Consider the following 26479-nt stretch of genomic DNA (forward strand, 5'->3'; position numbering starts at 1 on the left):
CGACACAAGCATCGGCCGTTCAACCGCAGGGTTGTCTCAACAGACCAATCAAACGCTGTTCTCGTTCACAGGAGGTAGCTTTTGTTTGCTTGAAAAACTAATAACATTGCCTACACTGAGCGGCTTGTCTTATCTAATTGGCTCACAAGCGGCGAGGAGCACGCTCAAGTGGAGAGGGATTCGATGGGGCCGAGCCACTGCACTGAAAATTGATAACCGGATGAAGAAGGTGGTGCCGGCGTCTGGGATCGGTCCGCTTTCCTTTACTTAGCTTACGGTGGCTCGTCGACAATCGCGGCGGCATGCAACGGAAGCTTAAGAGTGACGCTAAAACGGATCCTCAGCAAAGAAGAGTTGTCAGAATGAGGTCGTAAACGTGCCGAAAGTACTCGAAAACGTTGCACGGCCACGCAAAAAAGTTTTATCACGCACAAGTAAACCCATTCTCTCCGGCAGGTGTGAGTAGCCAGTGCCTGAGCGATCGGCGGCAGCCATCTTTTATTCCTATCGCAACTGGGCAGCCTGCGGCACACGTCACTTTGACGGGATGAGTTCTTGCGGTTTTGTGACGCCGCGTGACAGGCAGGTGAAACGGGTGCAGCCCGAAAACTTTTGACCAATAGCCGACGGCTAATGGCGAAAAGGCGTCGAACCAGAAATAACGATTTTTCTTTTGTTCGGTAAAATTACGCATAATCAGTGTGTACACGTCATATCTGATGGGGAGCTATCGCGGTTTTCGTGACGCCGCGTGACAGACAGGTCAAGTGGGGGTGGTCCAAAAAAGTTTTTTACCAATCGCGGGGTACTTATTGCAGAATTGCAATAGAAAAGTGTAGAATAGTTTTACGTTATAGCGCCTCTAATTACGCCACTTGTCAACACTGTGCCGCTGGTAAACATGCTTGTCCCTAATATTGCGAAAATGGCCATGTGAAACAACACGCCGAGATAAGGCCTCTGTGTTGCGTCTGTGTAGCATATCAGTTGCCTTTTGTGGCACGGAAACTCCCCATAAATAACTTGCGGCGACACTTTGCATCGTTATGATGGTAAATTAGAAAGTCCGAAGAGCCATACACTAACTCCAATGCTTTCATTCGTTGGAAATTCATGAAAAAGAAGCCTTCGACATTGGCACGTATATATATATATATATATATATATATATATATATATATATATATATATATATATATATATATATATATATATATATATATATAAAATAAGAAGAAACTAGGGTTTTCGTGCGTCTACAAGGGTACGTTCTGTTAGCTGAGTGACTTCGGTCTCACTGCAGCTCCATTCTGTACTAAGAAGTCTGCTAAGAAAAGCGTGGCGAACCGCCGAAAAGGCCACAACTTCTAAACTCTCAAACACACTGCATCGCTTACAATAACATGGTAATTGTCGTGACGTAAACTGTCTATCACATGCTGTCCGAGCGCGTGTACTCGATGTCAAGCCTCTTACCCTGGGGGGCAACTGCGCATCAGATGAAAATGCTTTGATGTTGTTCTGTTCGCAGATGTCCCAATCGAATGCCGGGTCGGTGTACCTTGAGAAACTCAACGCGTCGACAGCCGGCGTCTACAACTGCGAAGTCAGCTTCGAAGAGCCTCTACTCCGCAGCACGGCAAGAGGGGAGCTCATGATTGCCGGTAATCCATTTATCCACCGTGCAGCCTCGTCCACTCAGAAGGGGACGTATTTTTTTAGTGCGAAAGCATAATATGGGGGGCTCATGAAGCAGAAAATCCGGCGGCGTGGCCGATGTACAAAAAGCCGCGTGGTCACGGAGACACGCTCGTGGCACTGCTCGCGCGTTCGTCGTCGTCGTTTTCTCGCACAGCTGGCTCCGATGCCGCTCACCATGCCAGCGTTCCCATACAGCCCCTCCCTCTGCGAACACGCTGACGGCACTGGCCCACTGGCAGTCGGTGCGGCGATTTCGTCGAGTTCTGCATTGCGCTCCGATGAACGAACCTTCCGCGGAGATGGCACAAAATGTCACGTGGTCACAGAGACAGACCGCGCCGGTGGCCGGTCTATATATAGCGACGCGCGTCGCGGCGCTGCCAGTCGATGCGGTGATTTCGGTGAGTTCTGTCGCCCGCTCCGATGGGCGAACCTTCGACTTGTCATTCAGTAGCTGCGCCCGGCTCCTTTTGACGCCCGCTCAAGTACGCGAACGAGGCCGAGACGCGTGACGCGGCACATGATACAAAGCAACGTGAAAACAATGCGATTGCGTTTCGTAAAACGAGTCGTCATCGGGTAGACGCCGCAATGCTTTCGCATTCGTCCACGCAAGGATGCTTATGTGTCCTTGTTAAGCATGATATGCTCTTAGCTCCCTCAGGCGACCTTCAAGTGACCTTGAGCCAAAAGCCAGAGCCGTTATCGGGGCACCCAAATGAAAACATCCTGATAAGTTGTGAGAACAAAACGAGATCATCCGGGCAACCAGTCAAGACATACGCTAGTTACTTCCCAAACAAGTTACAAAAAATATTGCTTCCGAGTTCTTCCTAATGTTCGTTCACAATATCACTGAAGCTGTAACTTCTATTACGTTGAAGCTTTATTTGTCATTTCCAATAGCGGAAGTTCAAAAGGCAGATACAGGGCACTATACACTTGATTGTCATCTTTTGGCGCTGAGTGCTCCCTTCAACGCCAGAGGCCCGCGAGTTCCGCGGCGCGTCCGGCGCGCCGCGAATGACCGTTTGACCGAAGCGATACTTGCAAATAGGTTCTGTCTCTGACAGGAAACTATTGCGTCCGTATGGAACAGTGCACAAGGTGGCATGGTGCGGTGTAATGTGGTAGGGTGCGCCGCCGCGAACATGCATCACTGCACCCGTTTTAAGATAGTGGCTAGTATCGTCGCCAACCAATCTGCTTCGCCGGTCGCCATTTCATGCTTGCATCTACCCTCGATTACGAGAGAGCCAGCAATTTTTCTAGAGACGTTTATCCTGTCCGTAAAGGTATTACACTGTACGGATTACGGAACCGAAGATAGATGTGAGCAGCAGCGCTCCTGGCGCCATCTTTTGAAGCGGACAATAAATAGAGCATAGACAACTGAATAGAAAATATCACATTCTACCTAGCTGCTGTTGAAAAGTCGAAAGTACCGTTTAATCAGTCAGTCAGCATGATTCATCCAATATTTTCTCACATTTGTGTAAGGAAATGTTTCCCCCTGCTGCGACACGTGGCAGAAGAATCGAACGTTAAGAGTAGCAGATAGCAAACAGTATAGAGAAAAAGAAAATGCCGACCGTTCAAAAGCTTCACGTGTGCTCACCAATTCCTGCGATATATTTCAAGAAATACGGCACACACCGTGCGGCAGTGGGTCTATGATGGTATAGCTTTACACATCACTTCCGAGGCACTTTAGCTTTCCTGTAATGCAGACCTCCGGCTACGCGAGGTGTGTTTGTGGAGTAGTATCAGCTTCCGTGCGTGACGCAGGCGACACTTCGTGCATTTGTATTCTGCTAAATATTTCTCGTTTGCTTAGCCACCTTACTTCCTGGAACATTTCACGTCATTCCAAGTTACCTTCCACTCTCCCTTCACTTGCGTATTTTATTTTCAACTGATGTTTCTTCTGTATCACGGTAATAATTGGTCCTATCTGACAGAGGGGGGAGGGGAGGGGGATGGCGGTGTCCTATCCACGTGGTTGTGCATCGGCACCACAGCAAATCATCCTCCATATGATCAATTATGTTTATTAAAATCCTGTGAGAACAACCAAAAGCCCTAGCAGCAGAAAACACTCATGGAAATCCCAACAGCAAGCTGAAAACCTCACCTGAAATTAAGTTCTGGCTTATGTGGGTGCTCAGACCCGCATCTCCAACTCCAGATCGTCCATATGGCCGAAGACGCCTCTAAAGCGCAAGGCCTGGCCGCCGCCTGAGGAAGCAGAGGACGGGCCCTCTCATTCCCGTCCTCAATAAACCCCATCTCGGACAAAATAAGGTTTACTACTACTACCGCGCGAGTGCTAGGAAATTCACGTATGTTTAGAAGGCGGCTTACTCGCCTTCAAAGTGTACCGAGCCGGTTCATTTCCACCAACAAATTTATTTTCTATCCTTTTCTTTTCTTTGGTCACGCAGAACGGCTACCCGCAACGCCCCGTATATTAACCGACAGAGACACCTACCTCATCGGGGACACCGTGAAGCTGAGCTGCGTCGGAGTTCGGTCCAGGCCGTCCCCAGCGCTTTCTGTGTTCGTTAATGACCAGCTCGTGAACGATGCCAAGACCAGACTGGAGGCACATCCCGACGGGCTACCCACCGTCAGCGTTGAGACCACCTTCGTATTGGGACAAGAAAAAGCGCAAGGCGGCCACGTTAGATTGAGATGCGAAGCTCTATTCTCGGACGCGTTTTCGGCAACGGTCGAAGAGAACATTCGTGTCGAGCCACGGCGGCTGCCTTCGAGAACCTCCTCTCCTGAAGACCCTTGTCTCGAGAAGGCGTGGACAATTTTCAAAAGAGCGTGGATGCATTTTGCTGAACCTCACGACGACTCGGTCGAAAACGACAATCAGACATTTTCAACTGTTCAATAAACGCAAACGGCCGCACACATGCGTCACTTTCACCAGCTTACTTTTATTTTGATCTATTATTTTCAATTTGCAAACATAATAACAATCACATAAAGAAAAGAGAGAGAGCGAGAGAGCAAGGAGCTGGCCGGGAACTCCCGCAAGGAGGAGCAGGAAGCCTGCCTGCTCCAGAGTTCCTGTATATGCTACCAAAGGTAGCATACGTACACCAAGAGTTATAAGAACACTTTCCAACTTTCTACAATAAAACACAGCACTGAACATCAGAAACTAAAGCGCATGCACACTTTACGCATACAAGTACATATTTGTCCTCAAATTTAATTAAATAGTTTTACACATTGATAGTGGCTTACACACTGTACAGTCTATACCATAAGTTTGCCAAATAGGTAAAAAGGCAATAAATCGTTAAGAGATCTTATCCGCCATTTATCACATCGAAGAGCGTGTTGGAAATGATATCGATGAGGAGCGCTTCGCTTTTCGCTGCTACAGACGCTGGACGCTGGTTCTTCGCTCAATCATACTTTGAAAATTTGACGCTTTCGCATAAAAAATATTTAAAAAATTACGGCGCAATACACGATTATAAGACCTATGGTATTCTTTTGTCAGACCTCTCACATCAGACCCTAGGTCTTATAATCGTACCTTGCTCCATGATCCTTTTTTTTTTTTCTTGCGCACCTTGGCTAATGTTAGCCGGGACACGCGGTGTACCCGTATTCACCGTAGCCGTGGTAGGGTACAGTGCCCAGCGATTCAAAAGCGATACTCGAAGCTCATGGCTGCTGGCCGGCGCTTGCTGTGCCACAGTTGTGCCCTGCGGAAACCGAGGTCTAATTAATTCATTGTTGCCCTAATAGGAAAATATGGACTTATGAAGAAAAGTAGGAAACGATAGTCCGAGCGCTGTACTTCAACTGTTTTTACTCTTACAGCAGAGCGGGGAGAGTAACAACCGAGACGATGCATTGTGATAATACGAAGAGGGCGGCTGCATGGCGGCTGCATTTGGTCCCACCAGTACTCACCGGTGGCGCAAGAGGCACCGGCCATTATGCGGTCCGAGTATCGCGTTTAATAACAGTGATAATGTTTATTAGAATACAACAGCAGTATACAAAAGCGTCCCTGCCAAAGTCAAACAAGAGTTGTGTATGCCAAAGGTGGGGGGGGGGGGGGGACAATTCCCGGCAGCTGGATACATGAGAGCGCAGTCAACGAAAATGGATAAATAACAGGTTTAAATTCAACAAACTTCAAGAAGTTTATTTCTTCACCGCTATGCGGCTGTTGATTGGGAACATCTCTACAATCAAATGATTTAAAAGGGAGCGGTACGTAATATTCCCCAATACGCGTCCCGCATCTGGTGCGCACACGAGGAAACGCAAAACGCGCTGACGTGGGCGGAGCTCTCGGTCAGGCCTACAAGAGAGGCAAAACTACTTTTTCCTGATACGATTGTTTCTTTAAACAACTGAATGAGTCACCGGGCATTGTACATGTATACAAGTACCCAAGAAGCATCTTTGCAAGACAGATTTCTCTTTATTAGCAAGCTCTCGGGTAGTTTGAACAGAGTAAGAAAACACCGTCGAATTGTTTACCACTGAGGAAGCGTGTGCCTCTATACATTTGCAAGAGGCTCGAGTCAACAGCCGACAAGCCAATTACGCAGTTGATGTGTGGCACGTGAGCGTAATACGAGCAGGCGTCTGCAAGCGCCCGCCTTCAATGTAAGCATGACGGGTGCTCAAGTCCCACGCTCGCTGCTAGACAACCTTGAGCCCCAATTCAGCGTTCTCACGCTTTCAGCAGCAAGCCGTCTCAAAAATATTACGGTGGTGAACTATGAGCTGTCTTTGCACGCGATTGCGTTGCGCGACTCATCGGCAGAGACGGTGTAGCGCCTCTTGTGGAGAGAGTTTTCGTCGGTATTAAAGAGAACCACCGGCTGGCGCTCCGAGGAGTGACTTTACTGAAGACCACACCATCCTCTGCTGGACAAAATGACCGCTCTACGTTCTAGATGGTTTCCTGGACCGTGCGTGTTTGTCTTCTTCATCTGGATTGCGACGTGTAAGTGTGCAGAGCTTTTTTCTCTTTGTCTTCTTCTTTTTATGAGGAACGAGGGTTGATACGTAGAATCCAGATGTATATTGCCCACCTATTAGCAAGGGTTAATCTCGTGAACGTTCTGCACTGAGCAAGAACGTAGAATAGCTAAGCGTTGCACATTTTTTTTTAAGTTTGCCGTATACTTTAGATAACACCAAGCCCTCAGTAAAAATGTAGCAGAGGTTTAGCGCACTATTAAAGAGCTTTAGAATAGAGGCATCAAATTCTTGGAGCTCCAAAGATCTTTGCGTGCGATAGCTTTGGGTCAACCAGGAAGTTCGAGTGATAGAAAAAGGTTTTGCATTCGCTATTTGCGTCTTGCAATCACACTGCCACCGCGGCTAGAACGACGAGCCACGATAAGTAATAACGTAAAAGTAGATACAGAAATACGTGTGCGCATTTACAGAAATGCAGACATACGTCATACGTGTGCCTTCTCCACACGCGCTTTATTAATTTTAATAATATTCTTGAGTGGTACGTAATCGCGGGTAATCACCAACCAACAATTTATTGCGCTTAGTTCTATTTGCCCTCATCAACCAAGACAATACAAATTTGGGCGCGGCAACCATTAGGCCTGCGCGGTCTCAAATCAACAACTGATCTCAAAAACAGCGACAATTCATCGTTCAATCTTCGACACTTGCGTGAGGTTAGAGTATTCATTCATTAGAGCACTGCAGCATCTGTATGTCAAGAACGTCGCTAATTACTCAGAAATCAGGCCAGTGTGTCCGAAGATGCGAGCCAGCATTTTGATACGGGCCACCATGCCTGTTGACGCAAAGCTTTGGGGACAAGTTTGCAGCGACAGACTGTATCTAAAAAAAAATAGCGTGCCCGACACCGACCCCAAGCGCCCATGGCGCTTGGCTCATGCGCAGTGGCGACGACGCCATTTGCTTGAAGCCCCTATTCTAAAGATCTCTATCATAGCCTCTGTGTTATTACTGGATCTTGAGCAAATGCTCCTGCGTGATTTAAGCAAGAAAGCATGTTACGTTGAGGTTCGGACGAACCGTACAAGCAAGAAAATGGAGATTAAAAAGAGGCTGCTTAATTGTTGTTGTTTTTTTCAATGTCAACCGTCAGTATCGTGCGGAATATAACACTTTACCATTATACCAGTTTGCGTAGTTAATGGCTGCCTAAGCATCAGACCGCACAAAAAAAAATTTGATAAGTGCGACTTCTTCCAGTGTTCGCTGAACACAAATTGCCTAACACAAATTGCTATTGTACCGGCCATTACTATAGCGCTCAACAGATGTGCCGACTTTCTTTACAGACACGACTGGTCCGGTGCAAGCTGTGAGGATCACCGAATTGAAAGTTCCCGAGACGCCAGCTCGCGGATCCACTGTGACGCTCGAATGCCTCTACGACTTGCAAAGGGATCAGCTGTACAGCGTCAAGTGGTACAAAGACGGCAGGGAGTTCTTCCGCTATGTGCCTCAGGACGAGCCCAACAAAAAGCTCTTCAATCTCAAAGGGCTCACTGTAAACGTAAGCGGTTCCTTCTTTACACGTCCAATTGAGTAGTAATGAAAAAAAAATGTATTCGGAACGTGCTATGGTATCCAAAATATCGAATCCAATAATATTTGCTATCTAACCCGTATTCTACACAACTTGATAATCGGAACCTTAGATTAGACGTTGGTAGGCGATCGCGTTGAACTATAATGGTTGCAACAGCCCGAGAGAGGAACAACTTGGAAGTGCCACTTTCACGGTCAGCTATTAATCAATCTCAACGAGAAATATTTAGTCGTTTCTCCACCTCACTGCAATAAACGGCTACGCTTCTGCAGGTGTTGCAGCATACATAAGTCGGTTCTGATGCAACTTGTAGAACAGGAGATCACTTTTGTCATGCACGACATTTTGCAATTTCTTAATCAAGAATGTTTTAACCATACGTTGGCAACAGATTTGATATAAATGTACATCAAATATTGTGTTTTTTTTTCAGTAGACGTTAATATATTTGCATCATAAAAGTGATATGTTCGTTTCCTTTTCTTTCTTTATGTCTTCCTAAATGAGAAAATATTCAATATCCGACTCGATTGTTCGAAACCAGATGTTCTTATAGCTATTTTTCACATATCTGTAAACAATTAGATTAAAAACTTCACTATTCGAACACCCTTGAAAATTACCTCTGTAAAGTGCAGTTGACCACTATAGCATGTCAGTATCCCCCCCTTTCACTTGTGCTTTCAGATTACTACAACCGACAGTCTTCTTGCAATATCTACGGTCATACAAATACAAGGTGTCGCTCCCAAAATCCTAAACTTACATTAGACATGGTAAAAAGACTTCTATATGGGGATGAAACCAAGAATGCGCTCTTTGTTAGCAGCAATATAAAGGGTAATATTGTTTTTAATGATCGGATATATTAGTGATTAGGGATTGGCTACATATACATATTGATATGATGGCACGTGTCCCACTTCAAGAGTGATAGGTCGTCCTTGAAGACATATATGATGGTTGTTGTTGTTGTTGTTGTTGTTGTTGTTGTTGTTGTTGTTGTTGTTGTTGTTGTTGTTGTTGTTGTTGTTGTTGTTGTTGTTGTTGTTGTTGTTGTTGTTGTTGTTGTTGTTGTTGTTGTTGTTGTTGTTGTTGTTGTTGTTCAGTGTGTCTACCAAGTTGACATCTCTAAATTCCCTGAGTGCCCTTGCAAAATCCCCTGAGTGACAGAACTTTGTTTTATGTCAAGATGGGCTGACACCATGTCGCCCAATACTTTCACTCTCTAGTAAGCAAGTCAAAAAATAAAAAATGACTTAATCTAGATTGAATATTAAGGAGTAGTGTTTAATTTATTCAAAAAGAAAACAGAAGGGAGGGGTTAGTAAAATTCACAGTGAATAAAATATCTTCTAAAAAATGGTAAAACCCATTGCAAATCGAGTATAAGATTCTCAAATACGAATAAAATGGATATGCATACAGAAACGAATATTTTCGAACATGAGCTATTTCTAACAACCAATAGCAAGCTCATTAGCATAAGGCCGAGCCTTGTCACAAGTGAGATTTTCCCTCAACAGCTGGTAAGTCAACCTCAACTGTCCTGACATATGCTGAAGCGAGATGGTTAGGGTTCATCGTTCCCTTGGCAACAACACACAGGGACGCGGGCAAAAGGTTACAAACAGGGATAAGGACCCTCATAAATACTGGCCTACGTTTGAATAGGCGGACATATCTTCATCAAAAGCAGCCTTGTCATCTTCAACGGTTCAGTTCAAAAAAGTACATCAAACGACAGCACTCTTTCTCTCTTTTCTTGAGTCTTCCTTTGCAGCCAGCCGCCGCCGGCAAAGACCGTCATGTGACGTCACCCTACTAACCTTTTAAAGCTAATTCGCCAAAGATGACAAGGCCATCTTTGACGAAAATTGGTCCTCCTGGAAACGTAGGCCAGCCTTTACGAGGCACCATATCCCTGTTTGTAACTTTTATAGCATAGCGTTGATAAATGTTTGTTTTAAGCCTTGTTTGTTTAGGCTTTAAGTTCTGTTACATATAGAATAATCTTCACGGTGCTAAAGGCAATCATTGTCTATGTGAAGCAACTGCAGTGAAAGTATAATATGTAATTGCTATTATATCTCTGTCCTGTTATATCTCTGTAAGAGACTGAAATAATCAGAAGAATAAAAATGGGCTGGGGTACATTTTGCAGGCATTCTCAGATCATGAACAGCAGGTTGCCATTATCCCTCAAGAGAAAAGTGTATAACAGCTGTGTCTTACCAGTACTCCCCTACGAGGCAGAAACCTGGAGGCTTACGGAAAGGGTTCCACTTAAATTGAAGACGACGCAACGAGTTGTGGAAAGAAGAATGATGGGTGTAACGTTAAGGGGGGATAAGAAGAGAGCAGATTGGGTGAGGGAACGAACACGAGTTAATGACATCTTAGTTGAAATCAAGAAACAGAAATGGGGGGGGGGGGGGGGGGGACATGGGCAGGGCATGTAATGAGGAGGGAAGATAACCGATGGCCATTAAGGGTTACAGACTGGATTCCAAGAGAAGGGAAGCCTAGCAGGGGGCGGCAGAAAGTTAGGTAGGCGGGTGAAATTAAGAAGTTTGTAGGGACAACATGGCCACAATTAGCACATGACCGGGGTAGCTGGAGAAGTACGGGAGAGGCCTTTGCCATGCAGTGGGCGTAGCCAGACTGATTATTATTATTATTATTATTATTATTATTATTATTATTATTATTATTATTATTATTATTATTATTATTATTATTATTATTATTATTATTATTATTATTATTATTATTATTATTATGTCCCTCCTATTAAAATAAAAAGAGAAATGAATGCACCTTCATAAGCGTTAGCGTAACAAAGTAGTCAAGCATTATTACTTAATATAATGAAATGTTTGACTGAGAAAAGACATGTTGCGTTTGTTAATAAAGGTAACATATTCAAGAATGCGCAATAACGGGCAAAGTTCAAGAGAAGTACGGGCTGAGATGCCACTATTTCCAAAAATAGTAACACCTCTGAGTTGACATCCCCAAGTCTGGATGGTTAGGGACGTATCTGGGGTTGTTGTTCTTCTTCTTCTTCTTCTTCTTTTTTTTTTGCTCTTTTCTTTTCACCAGTGATCCGGCACAAAAAATACATGGTTACAGAAACAGTGAGCATGGTTCGGTTTGACATTTTTGCGTGCTTCTTGAAATTGAAACGCCAGTCATTCCAATATTCTCGCCACAAGACAATACACAACAATTACAGACCAAAAAAAAAATTATGTGGCTTTCAGATTGCTGCTGACGACTACTTGCACTTATCTTATTATTATTTCTTATATATGTAAATGATTTAGTGCAAGTAATGCCTTACTCAGTCTCTATTAAACTTTTTGGTGACGATTGTATTGTGTTTAAAGAAATAACCTGCCATGAAGATCATAAGCTATTACAGCGAACTCTCAGCCACATTGAATGCTGGTGCGCAGAATGGGACATGGAACTAAACATTAACAAAACAGTGTTATTAAATTTAACGCGGAAAAAGAATCCTAGCATGTTTACTTACATTATCCATGGCTCTAACATTCAAGCAGTAACTCGATATAAGTATTTAGAGATTACTCTTTCTATTGATATGACATGGGGGGGGGGGGGACACATCTCGGCAATTTGCGCAACAGCTTTTCGGAAACGATGTTTTTTTTTAAAAGGAAGCTTGCAAAAACAACGGTGAATGTTAAACTTCAAGAGTACAATGCCATTATCAGATCTAAATTGGCGCACATCCGTTGTATGTGATCCCCACACTAAAAAATATATACAGTGCTTAGAACGGCTGCAAAGGAAAGCAATCAGATTTATATTTAATAAATATAAAAGGCTGGATTCCCCAACTAAGCTCATGATTGCGCATAACATCCCCACATTAGCTGTACGCAGAAAAATCAGTCGACTAAAATTCTTGCGTAATATTTTGTCTGGAAAAATAACTATATCTCCACCCTCATACTTAAAGTCCATTACAAGAATACCAACGTGTGACACTCACAAACACTCTCCACAACAAATTTTTGCCAGAACAGAGGCATTTAAACAGAGTTTTTTCCCACGCACAGTTTCGGATTGGAACGGTCTACCTGAGTTTGTTTGTGAGGCTGAAAACTTTGGCCCTTGAACTGCACTTGTGTTAAATATCGACCCAACCACTGTTGTATTATTTCTGGTGCAAGCACTGTTATAAATTATGTGCTGGTTCTTCTTTTTATGTGTGTGTGGGATAAATATCGTCCTAGTGAAACCGATGTATTATATTGTCGTGCGAATGTTGGTGGAAATTATTTCTGTGCTGTTCTTTTCCCATTTCATTGTAATTCCACTCCTGCTTGGGCCACGTTGGTCTGCAGTATTGTGAAATAAATAAATATATAAATGAGGACGAAACTGGTCGCGAGCCGATGCTCCAGAAAACAAATAGCGACAGTTTTCAGCGCTGTCACTTTTTTTATCGGTTGGTTTAAAAAACAAGACGCAACAAAACGAATCATTCCTTCTTCCCTTAATGCAATATCGGTTTTGCAGGTCGCAAGCAGCACAAATACTACGATAGTCCTTGACAACGTGCAGCGCTCTGCCTCTGGAATTTACAGATGCGAAGTAGCAGGAGATGCACCATCGTTCAGTTATGACTCGGCTGAGAAGAGGATGGACGTCACAGGTGAGTGATACTCAAGTCTAGCGCAAGGTTGCTTGATTGGCCAATCAGTTTATTTGTTTAGCTTAACGCCCGTAAAATGAAAAAAACATCCACACACAGAGAATGTGATGAAGCACGTTATAGTGGCTCCCACTATAACAGCTCCCTGTTCATTTTCACTGACTAGTGTTTCCTAATGCGCAGCCAATTCTCGACGCACTATAGGGTTTTTGTATCCTTATACCTCCATCAGATTTCGACCGCCGCAGGCCGGATTCGTACGCGTGACCTTGTGCTCAGCAACAGAACTTAGCCACCGAGGCTCCGCTGCGGGTGAAACAAGAACGCGAATCCCGTGTATGCCGGCCGTTTCAGCGATGTCTGCATCCACTTATTGAAAGCGAATGATTCGAGCTCAAGAACATTTTTTTTTCTGCTCAATAATTAAAGCAGAAGCGGGCAGCACAATCCGCGCAACAAAGTCCATCAGGCCCTAACAAGCCATAAAACCAACTGTATTTCACTAATTGCATGAGTAGCTTTAGCGCGCAGAGAACCGTTGTAGAAGTAGAACCAGTCAGTTTTCAAGGCTTGTCCACTGAGTAGGAGTTCCAAGACTAGCACCAATTTGAGTTATTTGTATAAAAAATAAGCGATGTCGATAGGGAACAGTAATCGCTGCCGCATTTCTTTTTTGAGTGCGGCTCAACAGTTGCTTGTTTTAATCCAAATTTTGCAGAAACGCCTTTATCGATAGACCAACCACCAATCGGCATTCTCGGCGGTTCCGTGCGTCTGAACTGCGCACACAACTTCGGTGGATTGCCCCTGTACAGCTTCAAGTGGTTCAAGGACAACAAAATGCTGTACAAATACATTCCTCGCAACAGGCCACCAGGAGAACTGTTCAGCGTGCAAGGAGTGACAATCGACGTAAGTCCATGCACTGCCTCAACACTCACGCGAGGCCCTCTTCGTATCGCAGTATGTAGGCCTATACGGGTCTTTGAATACGGTCATCCAACTACTCCGGAATAGTTCTTCACTAGGACATGCCCAAAAAATTTTTTATGCACTAAAAGTTGTAAAGCCCCGTGCAGGGAGCGTCGCATGCAGAATCTTTTCAAAACGTTTCTCAGGTGCCGAGTTAGAAGCAAATCAAGCGTAATTCAATAATGCGAGAAGGCGAGTAACCCTTCCGCGGCAATCTCTCTCTCTCTCTCTCTCTCTCTCTCTCTCTCTATATATATATATATATATATATATATATATATATATATATATATATATATATATATATATATATATATATATATATATATATATATATATATATATATATATAAAGGGAGTTTCACCGAACACTTTCCAGCTCGTCTAGTTCACGGGTGCGTCTATTGGTCTACTAGAAGCGGCACATCAGTTGCAACGCTGTGGAAGCTACGCAAGAAGTCCGGTCACCAAAATTTATCACTCCGCGCGTTCCCTTCTATGCTTCCCTGCGCGCCACGAGGCGTTTACGCGCGCGAGCATGCACGTGAGGCTGCCGCGACGGGCTGCAATTACAAAAAACAACGAAAAGCAAATTGATTTAAAGCAACGTGTTAGCAGCCGTATGAGTACATTGTTTGTTTGCTTCTAAGGGCAAATTCTTTTTTTCATTCAGAACCGAGCTTATACAAAGGAAATTTTCACAAAAAATTGGATCGAGAAACACCGAGCTATTTCTAAATGCGAACGCAGTCACTGCAAAAAAGTATCTCTATAGCCTCTACAACGTTGCGCCTGATGTATGAAATGGAGTGTACTTGCACAAAAAATTTAAATGGAAAATCGACTAATTATTAAATTCACTAATTAACTTTGTAACTAATTTCCTTATGACTCATATTCCTATTTACAAATTCTAGCCGCGGAATTCGCAAGGCGGGTCACTTGGAACGAATCCTCAGGATGACACCAGTTTTGAGGAAATAATTCCCGAACTTTGGGCAGAAATTGACTGGCGTTCCAGTTAATTTTTGTTAACAAAACGTCATTTTGTGCATTGAAGCACACAACAGAGAGAAAGAGAGAGAGAGAGAGAGTGTGTGTGTGTGTGTGTGTGTGTGTGTGTGTGTGTGTGTGTGTGTGTGTGTGTGTGTGTGTGTGCGTGCGCGCGCGTGCGTGCGTGCGTGCGTGCGTGTGTGTGTGTGTGTGTGTGTGTGTGTGTGTGTGTGTGTGTGTGTGTGTGTGTGTGTGTGTGTGTGTGTGTGTGTGTGTGTGTGTGTGTGTGTGTGTGTGTGTGTGTGTGTGTGTGTCACGATAATCTTCGGGTTCGCGCTGATGCTGGCTCTTGGTGCGCTCCAGGCGCACTGCATGTGATGTGGAGGTGCCACACGTGTGCCGTCATCTCGCTGTAAAATCGAGTGGCTCCTTCGAGGAGAAGAGCGCGTGGGGTTTTGTTTGAGTTTTGGGATGTTTTCGCGGCGTACATCAGGTATATCACTTTGCAGACACGCTCGTCATCACTTGATCTACGAACCGCGATTGCCTGTTTGCAACATCATAACTCGATGAGGGACATCTACAAGATATGCGGGATAGACGAGGAATAGAGAGATGACGACATGACGAAGGGGGCGCCCTCTCAAGTGAACGTTTAAAACTTTCGCACACATGCGCATACGCCTAACATATTTAGAAGATAATCGAACAGCCCTTCAGACAGGAGAAAGTAAAGACGACACATGCAGTGCTGAGTGACAGCCAGTGCTTATTGCACTTGAACGGCAATTTACAGGAACGCAGTGAACAAAACGACAAAATCATCTCAAGCCATTATTGTCAGTGCTGTATCTGTCGTCTTTATTTCCTGAAGCGATGTTCGATTATCTTCAAAGAATGCATCAACCAGCCCAGTTCAGTACACTATTACTTAACATCGTACACACATTAGACGGCGTTATCGTACATTTCTTTCCTTATGCTTCGTCTTTTTTAGAGTGCAGCTCTTAGGCGTCCGTTCTTGCGGCGAGCGTCGACGCCGGTGTAACTAAGCTAACGACCAACGCGAATGATGAAAGAGCGGACGTGGAGCCCAGCGGGGGATCAAATACGCGAGGAGGAAAGCGAAGGAGGAGGGTATGGCGAAAGTGTGAGAACAAAAGCGTATGTCGCTCAAGACGGGCTCTGCGGCGACGATGACTACGAGATGGCGCCACAGTATCGCGCGCAAGACATATGGAAAAAAAGCGCTGCATGAGCGGAGGTCTGTCTGCGGTGGCTGCTGTGAATCGCACTCACGCATCCCCCACGCATCACCCACGCGCTGCCTCTCGCGATTTCCCGATTAGCGAGGCAACTCGCTAATCGCTCCGTTTGCAACGTGCCGTACGAGACAGGTTGTCCGCGCCAGCCAACCTATCGCTAAGTGAAAACACGTATACAGCTGCGCTCAAATTTCGCATTAGGGAGTATCGTATTCATTGACGAATTTTTCCTTCGGTTCCTTAATTTATAAAAGTCATGACTAAATCGCGACGAAATCGTAGAGACGCGGTTTCATCCCTTTTCGGCTTGGCCATCTGACATTTAGCAGCGGGATGACACCTAGCGAGCGCGGCGCGACTAGACCAACGCGCCGAAACGGAGATTTAGGAGATGTGCAGCTAACTATAGTGATTTGTGTTAAGTTTTACGAGCTGCAGGATTATCTTCACTATAGAACACTTTTCTGACAAGCAGCATATTCCGCTTCAAGTGCTAGTCTGGGCGCAATTTTTTTCAGCATGCAGATGATACCGTGTTCACAACCGCGTTTACGATGTTCAGGAAAACAAGCGAACACGGCGTAAGCAACTAGCTATTGCTGTATTACGTATTGAAGATCGAGAAAAGCTTCCCAACGCACCGCGCGTGTTCTGAGTACAAAAATAGTGAGCATCACAAAGAGGGCGAAGCAGCTACTCGAGGTTCACAACGTATACGTGGCCTAGAAATATTTGAGGTTTGTACATGTTCCAGTACAGGGCACAACACAACACATAGGAATTTGAAGGGCACGCTTCTTTTTTACTTGCGCGCTGTATTTTCTTTCCGCTCATTGCAATCGGGATGTGTGTGAATGTATCGCGTTGTGTGCTCGCATCAGATTTTTATTCACAAATACGAAGCTTGCGCCGCTACGTCTCCGCGTCTTGTTCTGCGCTTGTACCGCCACACCGCGGTACATAAATAAGCTTTAACGCCGATTCATTGCTGGACTTGAGCTCAAGCACTTTCTTCTCTCTCGCCACCGCAGATGCTGCAGACCAACTATTCGTCACTGTACCTGAAGAACCTGAGCGCCCTAAGTGCTGGCACTTACCGTTGCGAAGCCAGCTCCGATGCACCACCGTTTCTAACGGTCCAGGATGAAAAAATGCTTGTGGTTTTAGGTACGTATGCGCGTTATCCAAGTGGCCACGCCATTTTTCTCTTTCATCACAGTTTTATTTTCAGACAGCCTGAGACAGAACCTACGTTCCCATTTTTCTTCATCTAATAAATGATTATGCAAATCCCACGCACTCTAGGAATCGATGTTATGCGAACCGCTCTGCGGATAACTCGCTGTCTAGCTTCGTTTGACATTCCAAACTTAGCTCTTTATTTTTATTTTTCAATCAATAAACGTATCTCTCTCTCTCTCTCTCTCTCTCTCTCTCTCTCTCTCTCTCTCTCTCTATCTATCTATCTATCTATCTATCTATCTATCTATCTATCTGTCTATCTATCTATCTATCTATCTATCTATCTATCTATCTATCTCGCTTGACATTGCACAAAGTGATGCAAAGTGGCATAAGGTGTCCATGCAAACGAGTAATTGTATGTGCGTTTGTTACACGAGTGTGTGTGTAATGACAACTACAAGACCATAGCATGAAGAATTGGATGCACGAACCCTTTCAAAGTGTTGTTGTTGTTGTTGTTGTTGTTGTTGTTGTTGTTGTTGTTGTTGTTGTTGTTGTTGTTGTTGTTGTTGTTGTTGTTGTCACCGCCCAGCGGTATCGACAGCCGTTCACCTTCAGTCGATTCCTCTCTTTCTCATCCCCCACCCCTCATTTTCTTTCCTACTTTCACACGCAACACAGCAAGCCCTGAAGGTGGGGTGCAATATTGACTTGGTGCCAAACACTGTCAATGCTCTTGTCACACCCCAAAAAGTTATCCTGTTAACCTTATCTCAATTTATCGCTCGCAGAACAACGAGATATGAGACCTCAGATCACATACGACCGGGAGACGTACCAGGTGGGAGACAATGTGCGCCTCAACTGCTCCTCCAGCCGGTCTAGGCCGGCCCCCAAGCTCGCCGTGTACGTAAACGACCGCCTCTTGATCGACGCCGACGTCAAAGCGAGCGTCGACACGCACCGGGACGGCTTCCAGACGGCGACTCTCATCGCGACCTTCCCGGTTAAGCATAACGACGCAAGAGAAGCGGCCGTGCGGGTCAAGTGTCACGCCAGCTTCATAGGCCTATATGAGGCGGTGGGCGAGATGTCCATACCAGTCGGGCATCGAACGGATGACCACAGAGGGCCTTACCAGCAACAGTATCAGCGGCCGCAGCACAAGCAGCCGCTACAGCGACCGGGTTCAATTTCATCGCCACAAGACGAGTGCATGGCAAAGGCTATGGAGATTCTGGCTAGGGCGTGGGCCGCCTACCAGTGAGCAGAGTTGCACCCCAAGCAACAGATGTTTCAAGTTAACTTGCACTAGGAGACGCGCACAAAGAAAAAGGTTTGTGAAGAGATCTGAACGTATACAATAAATAATGCTATATTCCCCCACGTTGTGTGAATATTTCGCTTCCTCGGTTTTTGTATATCGCAACTATTGTCAGATACGTGGTCGGATCGGTCATACAGCCGCGCGAAGGAGATATGTTTGCTGGCTCGATCTACCTGCATGACGTGGAGAACTTGACATCTCTTTGCTCATCCAGCGCAAGGGAGAAGTGACGTGTACTGTAGTAAACGCTTCCTGTTCTTTGTCATCATCACTCCTCGCTCCTTGGCTTCCCAGTACCGCTCCTGCTGTGCAGGGTAGCAGGTTAGAGCAAACTATAATTCAGGCTGACCTCCCTGCCACTCTGTAAACAAGTTATGTCTTTTTTTATCGTCCAAGTACCAGGCATCCCAGCGACGAGTCCAGGGTTCGTGTCCAGTATGGCTTCGCGAGAGAATTGCCCTGCAATGCTTCGCAAGAAATGTGCTTCCTCGATGCGCGTGCTCTACCCCTTCGGCTTGGACAAACGGTGATTTGGCGTGTATGTCATTGCGTCACCCGGATCATCGAAGTGGAAACGGTCTCGGTATCCAAGGCGCACTTAGCATACGCTCCATGAGGACGCACAAACGAGGACCGCCCGGGGTCATGTACTTACTTGTTCTTTCTTTTCTTTTCTTTCTCTTTCTTTTTCAGCAGCCAGCAGTCAGCTGAAACAACGGCCAGCTATTCTGGTAGCCTCTTCTAAGAAAAGCGGTTTCATGAATGCTATTGTTCAGCTATCAGTCACAGACCAGTCAGTTACCATCAGTCACGAGCCATTTACATTCAAAAACACTCGCAACCTCTCCGACAGCCTTCAGATGAAAGCCACTAGGTCCCAATGACTTCCGTTCGGGACTGGCCGGCTCTGTAAACGACTTACGATAGCGCGGTTAATCTGATCAATGACTATGCTGGTAATGTTCTCAAAAATGCCACGAACCTACTATGGGGAATTTGCCAAAAGTCGGATAGTAGAGAAAAAAAAGAAAATCGCGAATATACAAAAAGAGATATAAATCATACGTGAAATAAGGGAATGAGTAATGTGGCGCATTGGGCGTGTTGGTAAGCTTTTGAAAATGCGGCAGCGCAGTAAAGACACGGCCGGAGACCAGACGACAAGGGCGAGCGCTGTCTTTGTCGTCTTGTCTGCGTCCCTGTCTTCTCTGCGCTGCCGCATTTTCAAGGGACTGAGTATCAGAGCAGTGAGCGCCGAGGAAGTTAGAAAAAGTAAACCAAGGAAAAGCAAAATGTGAACGCGAGAAAGGTTATCTCAAAAATCTTGAAGGCAAGATTTTGAGTTCCTGTTTTTAGCATTGAAATTATAGAATTTAAGGAGCAGAAGAAGAAGAAGAGGGAAACTGTGGTCTCGGTATGTGACACGACCGTCTAGCGGGGCGAGGGCGATGGCGGCTTGCTCGGCGACTCCGGGCAGTTAGGCAGTTAGGGCTCTTCAGAAGGGTTGCATCGCCAAGCAAGCTGCTCGTCTTCTTAGCAGCTCGAGTCCATATGCTCTCACGCATCATTCTATCCACTGGTTTGCCGCTCACGTAGGGTCGGTCGAGGGTGCTCTCCCGAAGCTCAATGAGTCTGCTCACGAGGCTGCGCATGACTTCACCGACCGCGCTTCTTCTGCAAGAAGCGCCGACTCCCCTCCTCCCAACGGCTACAGGGACGCTCCTGGACTCACAACGAGATTATTAAATTCTTCTACATGTCTAGAAGGGTCTTTCCACCCCCTCACCCCAAGTTGAATAGGGCGGAAGCCATTTCGCTTAGACTTCTACAGACCAGCACATATCCGTGTCTGTCCGTTCTCCACGAGGCTTACCCCGACGTGTATCGCGACGACGCCTGCCCGTCCTGCGGGCAGACCTCCACTCTAGCGTACATGCTCTGGGACTGCGGGTCGACATACCCCAAGTTCATCAAGGAGGAGTGGGACTCGCTTCTGCGTAGCCCAGCTCTAGAAAAGCAAATCCCGGCTGTCCGGCGTGCCCGCGACCGAGCCGGTGACTAGACCTGCCGGTCCCGACGTGGGACTAGCCGGGTGCGCGACGAGTTCGCGTCCTCGCCGTACCTGCAATAAAGTTTCTTCACTCACTCACTCGGTATATGACAAAGAGAGCCAATAAAATAGAAAATAAAAGGATGGAAATCTTTTAGCCTCCTAATCGTATATGTGGTTCGGCAAACAGTACTATGGCTATAACCCAGTTTAGATGCCACAAGGATGAAAACAGTGTCAACAAGAAGTCATTGTCTTTTACTGGTATACCGTCGGCAGATATATATATATATATATATATATATATATATATATATATATATATATATATATATATATATATATATATATATATATATATATATGTGTGTGTGTGTGTGTGTGTGTGTACTAACGAAACATTTCGTTAGTACAATAATAGTATTTCTGCTGTTGTTAAACGTCAGTATTTCATGATCATTTCTCCGGGTTCAGCGCGCACTCCTACGACTATTTATGTATTTATTTATTTATTTATTTATTTATTTATTTATTGACTGAATCCAAGTAGACATCTTCATTATGCACAGCATTGCCAGAATTTTTTAACATGTCGCTAACTTGAGTAGAAAATGTCACTAAATTTACGCTAGGTTTACCAGCAAGGTAGCTAAAATTTTCACTAAAACATGAGTATATTTCAGGTAATGTAGGCGTTTTCGATCAGTAGAACACAACCTAACGTGGCGTAAATCAGTGTGTAGTGGGCCTTCATTTACCTAATGTACTTACATTACAACAGGAAATGACAGCTGAAATTCGGCGTTCACATTCATATTGTGAAGTTGCAAATGCAGAACAATTAAAAAGAACACGATTAGTCTTGTTTTCCTAACCCAAAAAGGCACGTGGTCCACATTGTCTTTGAATATCTTCTAGGTCTCGGCGTTCTTAATAGGAGAGCTAAATTCTACGACTCTCCCTTGGTATACAGCATGACAATTACGTTACATTTAAACAGGACAAATGCCACGCTTCCGCTACCTTGGTACACCAAAAAGCGCCGCGTTTGTAGTGTTTATTAGTCCAAAGTCCAGCCATGAGATCCGCGTGAACGAGCCAAGCCGCTCCAATATCTGCGCCTTTCTACTGTCGACCTGTCGCATTACGCACCTGTTGCTTTCTAAATATCACCACCACATTTAGTGCAATAGGTTTTGGTAAACTTATTGGCTGCAACTCTTGCAAATATCGACCAGTCTAAGACATTCAGTGAAATAAATGAAAATAAGCAAGATGAAATGGAATAAAATGAAGGACCAGGCACGCTCAGACCCATTCAATTTCGTTTCGTAAAGAATTTTTAATAAAGTGAACGTGCATTTTGCGTTCGCGCTGTGAATCCTATGAAGGCCACTGTGCTGTGAAGTAGTGGGACGATGTTAGGATTCTCTTATATACCGATGCGAAGACAAGCGTTTTTTGCATAATACCCGCGTGGTACAGCGTATTTCGGCCGCTTACATGTAGTTTTTCTTTTTAATAATAAAGTGCGTTCTTGAAGAAGGCTAGTTACAAAAGCCTTTCCTAACTTAGAAGTTGCCAGAATGTCGCCAATTATTCCTTTACGTCAGTAAAAAAGGTCACACGCCGCTAATAGAAAAAAATTTGTCCCTAAACATGCAAGAAATACGCTAAATTTAATGCAAAAATGGCTCAAATGGCAACACTGATTGTACATTATACGTTCACATGCAACGGTCCAACGCGGCACCCTGTGGGAATAGATAAAACAAACAAATAGTGCATCCCATTAATGATGCATGCATTATAGTAGCCTCTTCGAACACCGTTAATCGCAATTATTTCACCAGTTCGATGGTGCGAGCAAAGGCGACTAGGAAATTATATTCTTTCCCTGACGCCGTTCACCACAAGCCTGTGACCACGGACATACATGTATAGTACACGTAATAGGCATGAGCGGCTCCTTTCGCATTAAAGGACAATAAATGAATATATTCAACCAGATTGGCTGATAACATTTCGGAACACAAAGAAAGCATTGCTGTTTGAAAAATGGATATCGATATGTATTGCGGCTGCTTGCAAATAAATACTTGGCCTGGCGAATTCAACAGACATTTGGTCTACGAATATAACCCAAATACGACTAAGTTATTCGAAATCTGCGGCGTCCCAAGCACGCGAAATTAGAGAAGCGAAGTTGGCCTCCATTATTTTATCTAAAGAACCATATTTATTTTATCGCCAACAAATGCAGATAAAGTTTTGTTCCCAGGGAAAGGATTCTTCCAAGAAAAAAGAATGTTAATATAAGCTAAATTAGGAGACACAGCTTCTGTAACGGAATTAAATGGGTCAATATTGTGTGCAAAATCCCAGTATGCCTCGTAGGAAAGACGGAAGGACGGCTAAAACAAAAGACGAGTATACGTACACGCAGCTTTGAACTTCCTTTACTCACGCACCTTGACGTCGCTGTTTGTCAATTTTAGTCTCAAGTTAATTAAAATAATAATGTAAATAAAGTCTGTCTAATAATATAAATATGGGGTAAGGGGGGGGGGGTTAAATTACGCGTCAACTTTGCTAGTTCTGCGTGCTGTTGCTGCGTGAAATGCAGACGCGTGAGAAAACATACTCAGTGAAATTCGTGCAGTCGCCACGACGTCGTGATCGCGGCAATATGGGAGAACAAATGCAAACAGGCTTTTGTACTAGAGCCCGTAGCCTCCATTTAGTGTTTCTTTTTTTTATTCATTTTAAAATTAAAACCGAGCGTCCGCCAGCACACCACGACAGGTGCGTGAGTGTCACCTCAGTGCCCCAAACCATCTACGCGACACGTGCGACCCTGCGCAGGCACGAACTGCACCTTGGTCACACGAGAAGACCCAACCGACGTTGTCGTCACGTTTCATCAACGCTGCGCTGCGGTTCCGTAAGCGACACCATGGGAAAGTGCGCGAACACCAGTGACTTGAGGAGTGTTCTCATTTCCTTTGCTCTTCTCTTCTTTTCATCTTTGATTTTTCTTTCGCGTTGGCTAATCGCTGCTGCCAAACCCGCATGCACTTCGCGCGTCTGTGTCGTCAGGCAAGATTTACGGCCATGCCGAGACCGCGCTCCCAGCAGCTCTTCCGCCGTCGCGCACACGACCGACAGGCTGGAAGGCCGAGCTTTGTGGTCGGCAACACCAACCGAGTGGCTCGTGTTTCAGCTGACAGCAGCGCTGAAATGCACTCCTACAAATTTATATATACCGTAATAACCCAAATTTAAGCACACTTCGCGACCTCAGAAGCACTGGAAACTAAGTCAATGGAGGCACATTGGTTACATCGCTTTACACGAGCTTACATTGGCATACATGTAATGATCACGATGGCCTTAGAATGGGCCACGATAACTGACAGGAACGCTAAGGAGCAATTATAAATCTAGTTGTCCAGGTAAAGCATCTTTTCAAAACATTATACCCTTTAAAAACGAAGCGTTTTGTCTCATTTAGGTCATTTTGATGCAAGAAATGTTCTCGAAGCTTGATACTTTGTGTAAACCTTCAGAATGCAATGTAGTCATTCCTTACCGATAGCAAAGCAACTATACGCGAGTTCCTGCCGTCCATATTTATGACGTCACGGCGAGGTGGTACAGTAACTTCAGAGTGGCGGCGCCATCTGTCTGTCGTTTTTGTGTCTTTCTTTCTTACCAAGCCTCCCGTCATTGTAAGAGAAGTCATGTTGGTATAGGTGGTGTCTAAAAACACGGCGGACCCAAAATAGTGCTACGGAACAGCCGCCACAGTGTGGCTGCACTGAGGAGAAGGAAGACGACGTGGCCACCGCTTGATAGCGTCGCCATCATTGCCACCGCTTGTCTACGTGTAAATATATTGTAGACTCGTACGTCAGCTACACGTAACATTAATTTGGTGGAGGTGCGGGGTACACGTCCTTTTTTGTGTAGATTATCGCCACCTGAACAAAATCACAAAAAAGGACGTGTACCCTTTGCCACGTATTGATGACGCTCTAGACTGCCTGTACGGTGCCACTTATTTTTCTTCTATCGACTTACGGTCCGGATACTGGCAGATATCCGTCGACGACATGGACAGAGAGAAGACTGCATTTGTTACCCCTGACGGCCTTTATCAGTTCAAGGTGATGCCTTTCGGTCTCTGTAACGCGCCCGCCACCTTCGAACGAATGATGGACTCTTTGCTTCAGGGGTTCAAGTGGTCCACCTGTTTGTGCTATCTGGACGACGTCATCGTTTACTCACCCACATTTGACACGCATCTAGACCGCCTTTCAGCGATTCTTGACGTTTTCCGCCGCGCCGGTCTCCAGTTGAACTCGTCAAAATGTCACTTCGCTCGCCGCCAAATCACCGTCCTTGGACACCTCGTGGACGCCAGAGGCGTGCGACCTGACCCGGACAAGATTCGCGCCGTTACGAACTTTCCTGTTCCGAAGTCTACCAAGGACGTTCGTAGTTTCGTCGGGCTGTGCTCATATTTCCGACGCTTTGTGAAGGATTTTGCGACCATCGCCCGTCCCCTTACCGACCTCTTGAAGAAAGACGCCCTATTTTCTTGGGGACCTGACCATGCCGCATCTTTTTCGCAGCTCACTACTCTCCTTACCACGCCTCCAATTCTGGCCCATTTTGACCCGTCTGCTTCAACGGAAGTTCGAACTGATGCCAGTAGTCACGGCATAGGAGCAGTCTTAGCACAACACCAGCGTGGACATGATCGCGTTATAGCCTATGCCAGCCGACTTCTATCACCCGCCGAGCGCAATTATTCAATCACAGAGCGCGAGTGCCTCGCTCTTGTGTGGGCTGTTGCCAAGTTTCGCCCATACTTGTACGGACGCCCCTTCTGTGTCATCACTGATCACCACGCGCTCTGCTGGCTATCCTCGCTCAAGGACCCCACGGGACGACTCGCTCGCTGGGCGTTACGCCTGCAAGAATATACCTTCTCCGTGGTATACAAGACGGGACGCTTGCACCAGGATGCCGATTGTTTGTCCCGCTACCCCGTCGACGACCCGGCTGATGCGGACACCATCACTTGCGTTTTCTCTGTGTCCAAGTTGCTCGAAATCGGCAATGAGCAACGCCGCGATCCTTCCTTACGAGCCCTCATCGACCATCTGGAGTCAACGCCTGGCGACGCCTCTCTCCGGATGTTTCTCCTTAAGGAAGGGACACTATACCGCCGCAATCTCGATCCACACGGCCGTGACCTTCTGCTCGTAATTCCATCCCACTTGCGGTCGACTGTCCTCCAACAACTTCACGACGCTCCCGTGGCTGGACACTTGGGCGTCTCGCGCACATACGACCGTGTACGCCGTCGCTTCTTTTGGCCGGGTCTCGCTCGCTCCGTGCGGCGCTACGTTGCCGCTTGTGAGCCCTGTCAGCGCCGGAAGCAGCCCTCCACACCTCCAGCTGGATGTCTTCAGCCGATCGACATCCCTCCGGAACCCTTTTTCCGTGTTGGTCTCGACCTTCTTGGACCGTTCCCTCTCTCGGGCTCCGGAAATAAATGGGTCGCCGTCGCTACTGATTATGCTACGCGGTACGCAATCACCAGAGCCCTCCCGACAAGTTGTGCTACTGACGTTGCTGACTTTCTGCTCTATGACATCATTTTAGTGCACGGTGCCCCGCGCCAATTACTCACTGACCGTGGCCG

At 45.7% G+C, this 26479-nt stretch overlaps 1 protein-coding gene across 1 annotated transcript in view; it reads left to right on the top strand.

The window, feature by feature from the left end:
• LOC142578176 (uncharacterized) overlaps positions 1–26479 on the top strand; it is a 63789-nt gene that overhangs the window by 24740 nt on the left and 12570 nt on the right. The window contains exons 12-18 of the mRNA XM_075687578.1: positions 1532–1664; positions 4146–4376; positions 8028–8245; positions 12836–12971; positions 13690–13883; positions 17233–17368; positions 18178–18650. Coding sequence (XP_075543693.1) covers positions 1532–1664; positions 4146–4376; positions 8028–8245; positions 12836–12971; positions 13690–13883; positions 17233–17368; positions 18178–18650 — 1521 coding nt within the window. The remainder of the gene's footprint in view (positions 1–1531; positions 1665–4145; positions 4377–8027; positions 8246–12835; positions 12972–13689; positions 13884–17232; positions 17369–18177; positions 18651–26479) is intronic.

Source organism: Dermacentor variabilis, chromosome 4 (assembly GCF_050947875.1).
Source record: "Dermacentor variabilis isolate Ectoservices chromosome 4, ASM5094787v1, whole genome shotgun sequence".
NCBI classification, from domain to species: Eukaryota; Metazoa; Arthropoda; class Arachnida; order Ixodida; family Ixodidae; genus Dermacentor; species Dermacentor variabilis.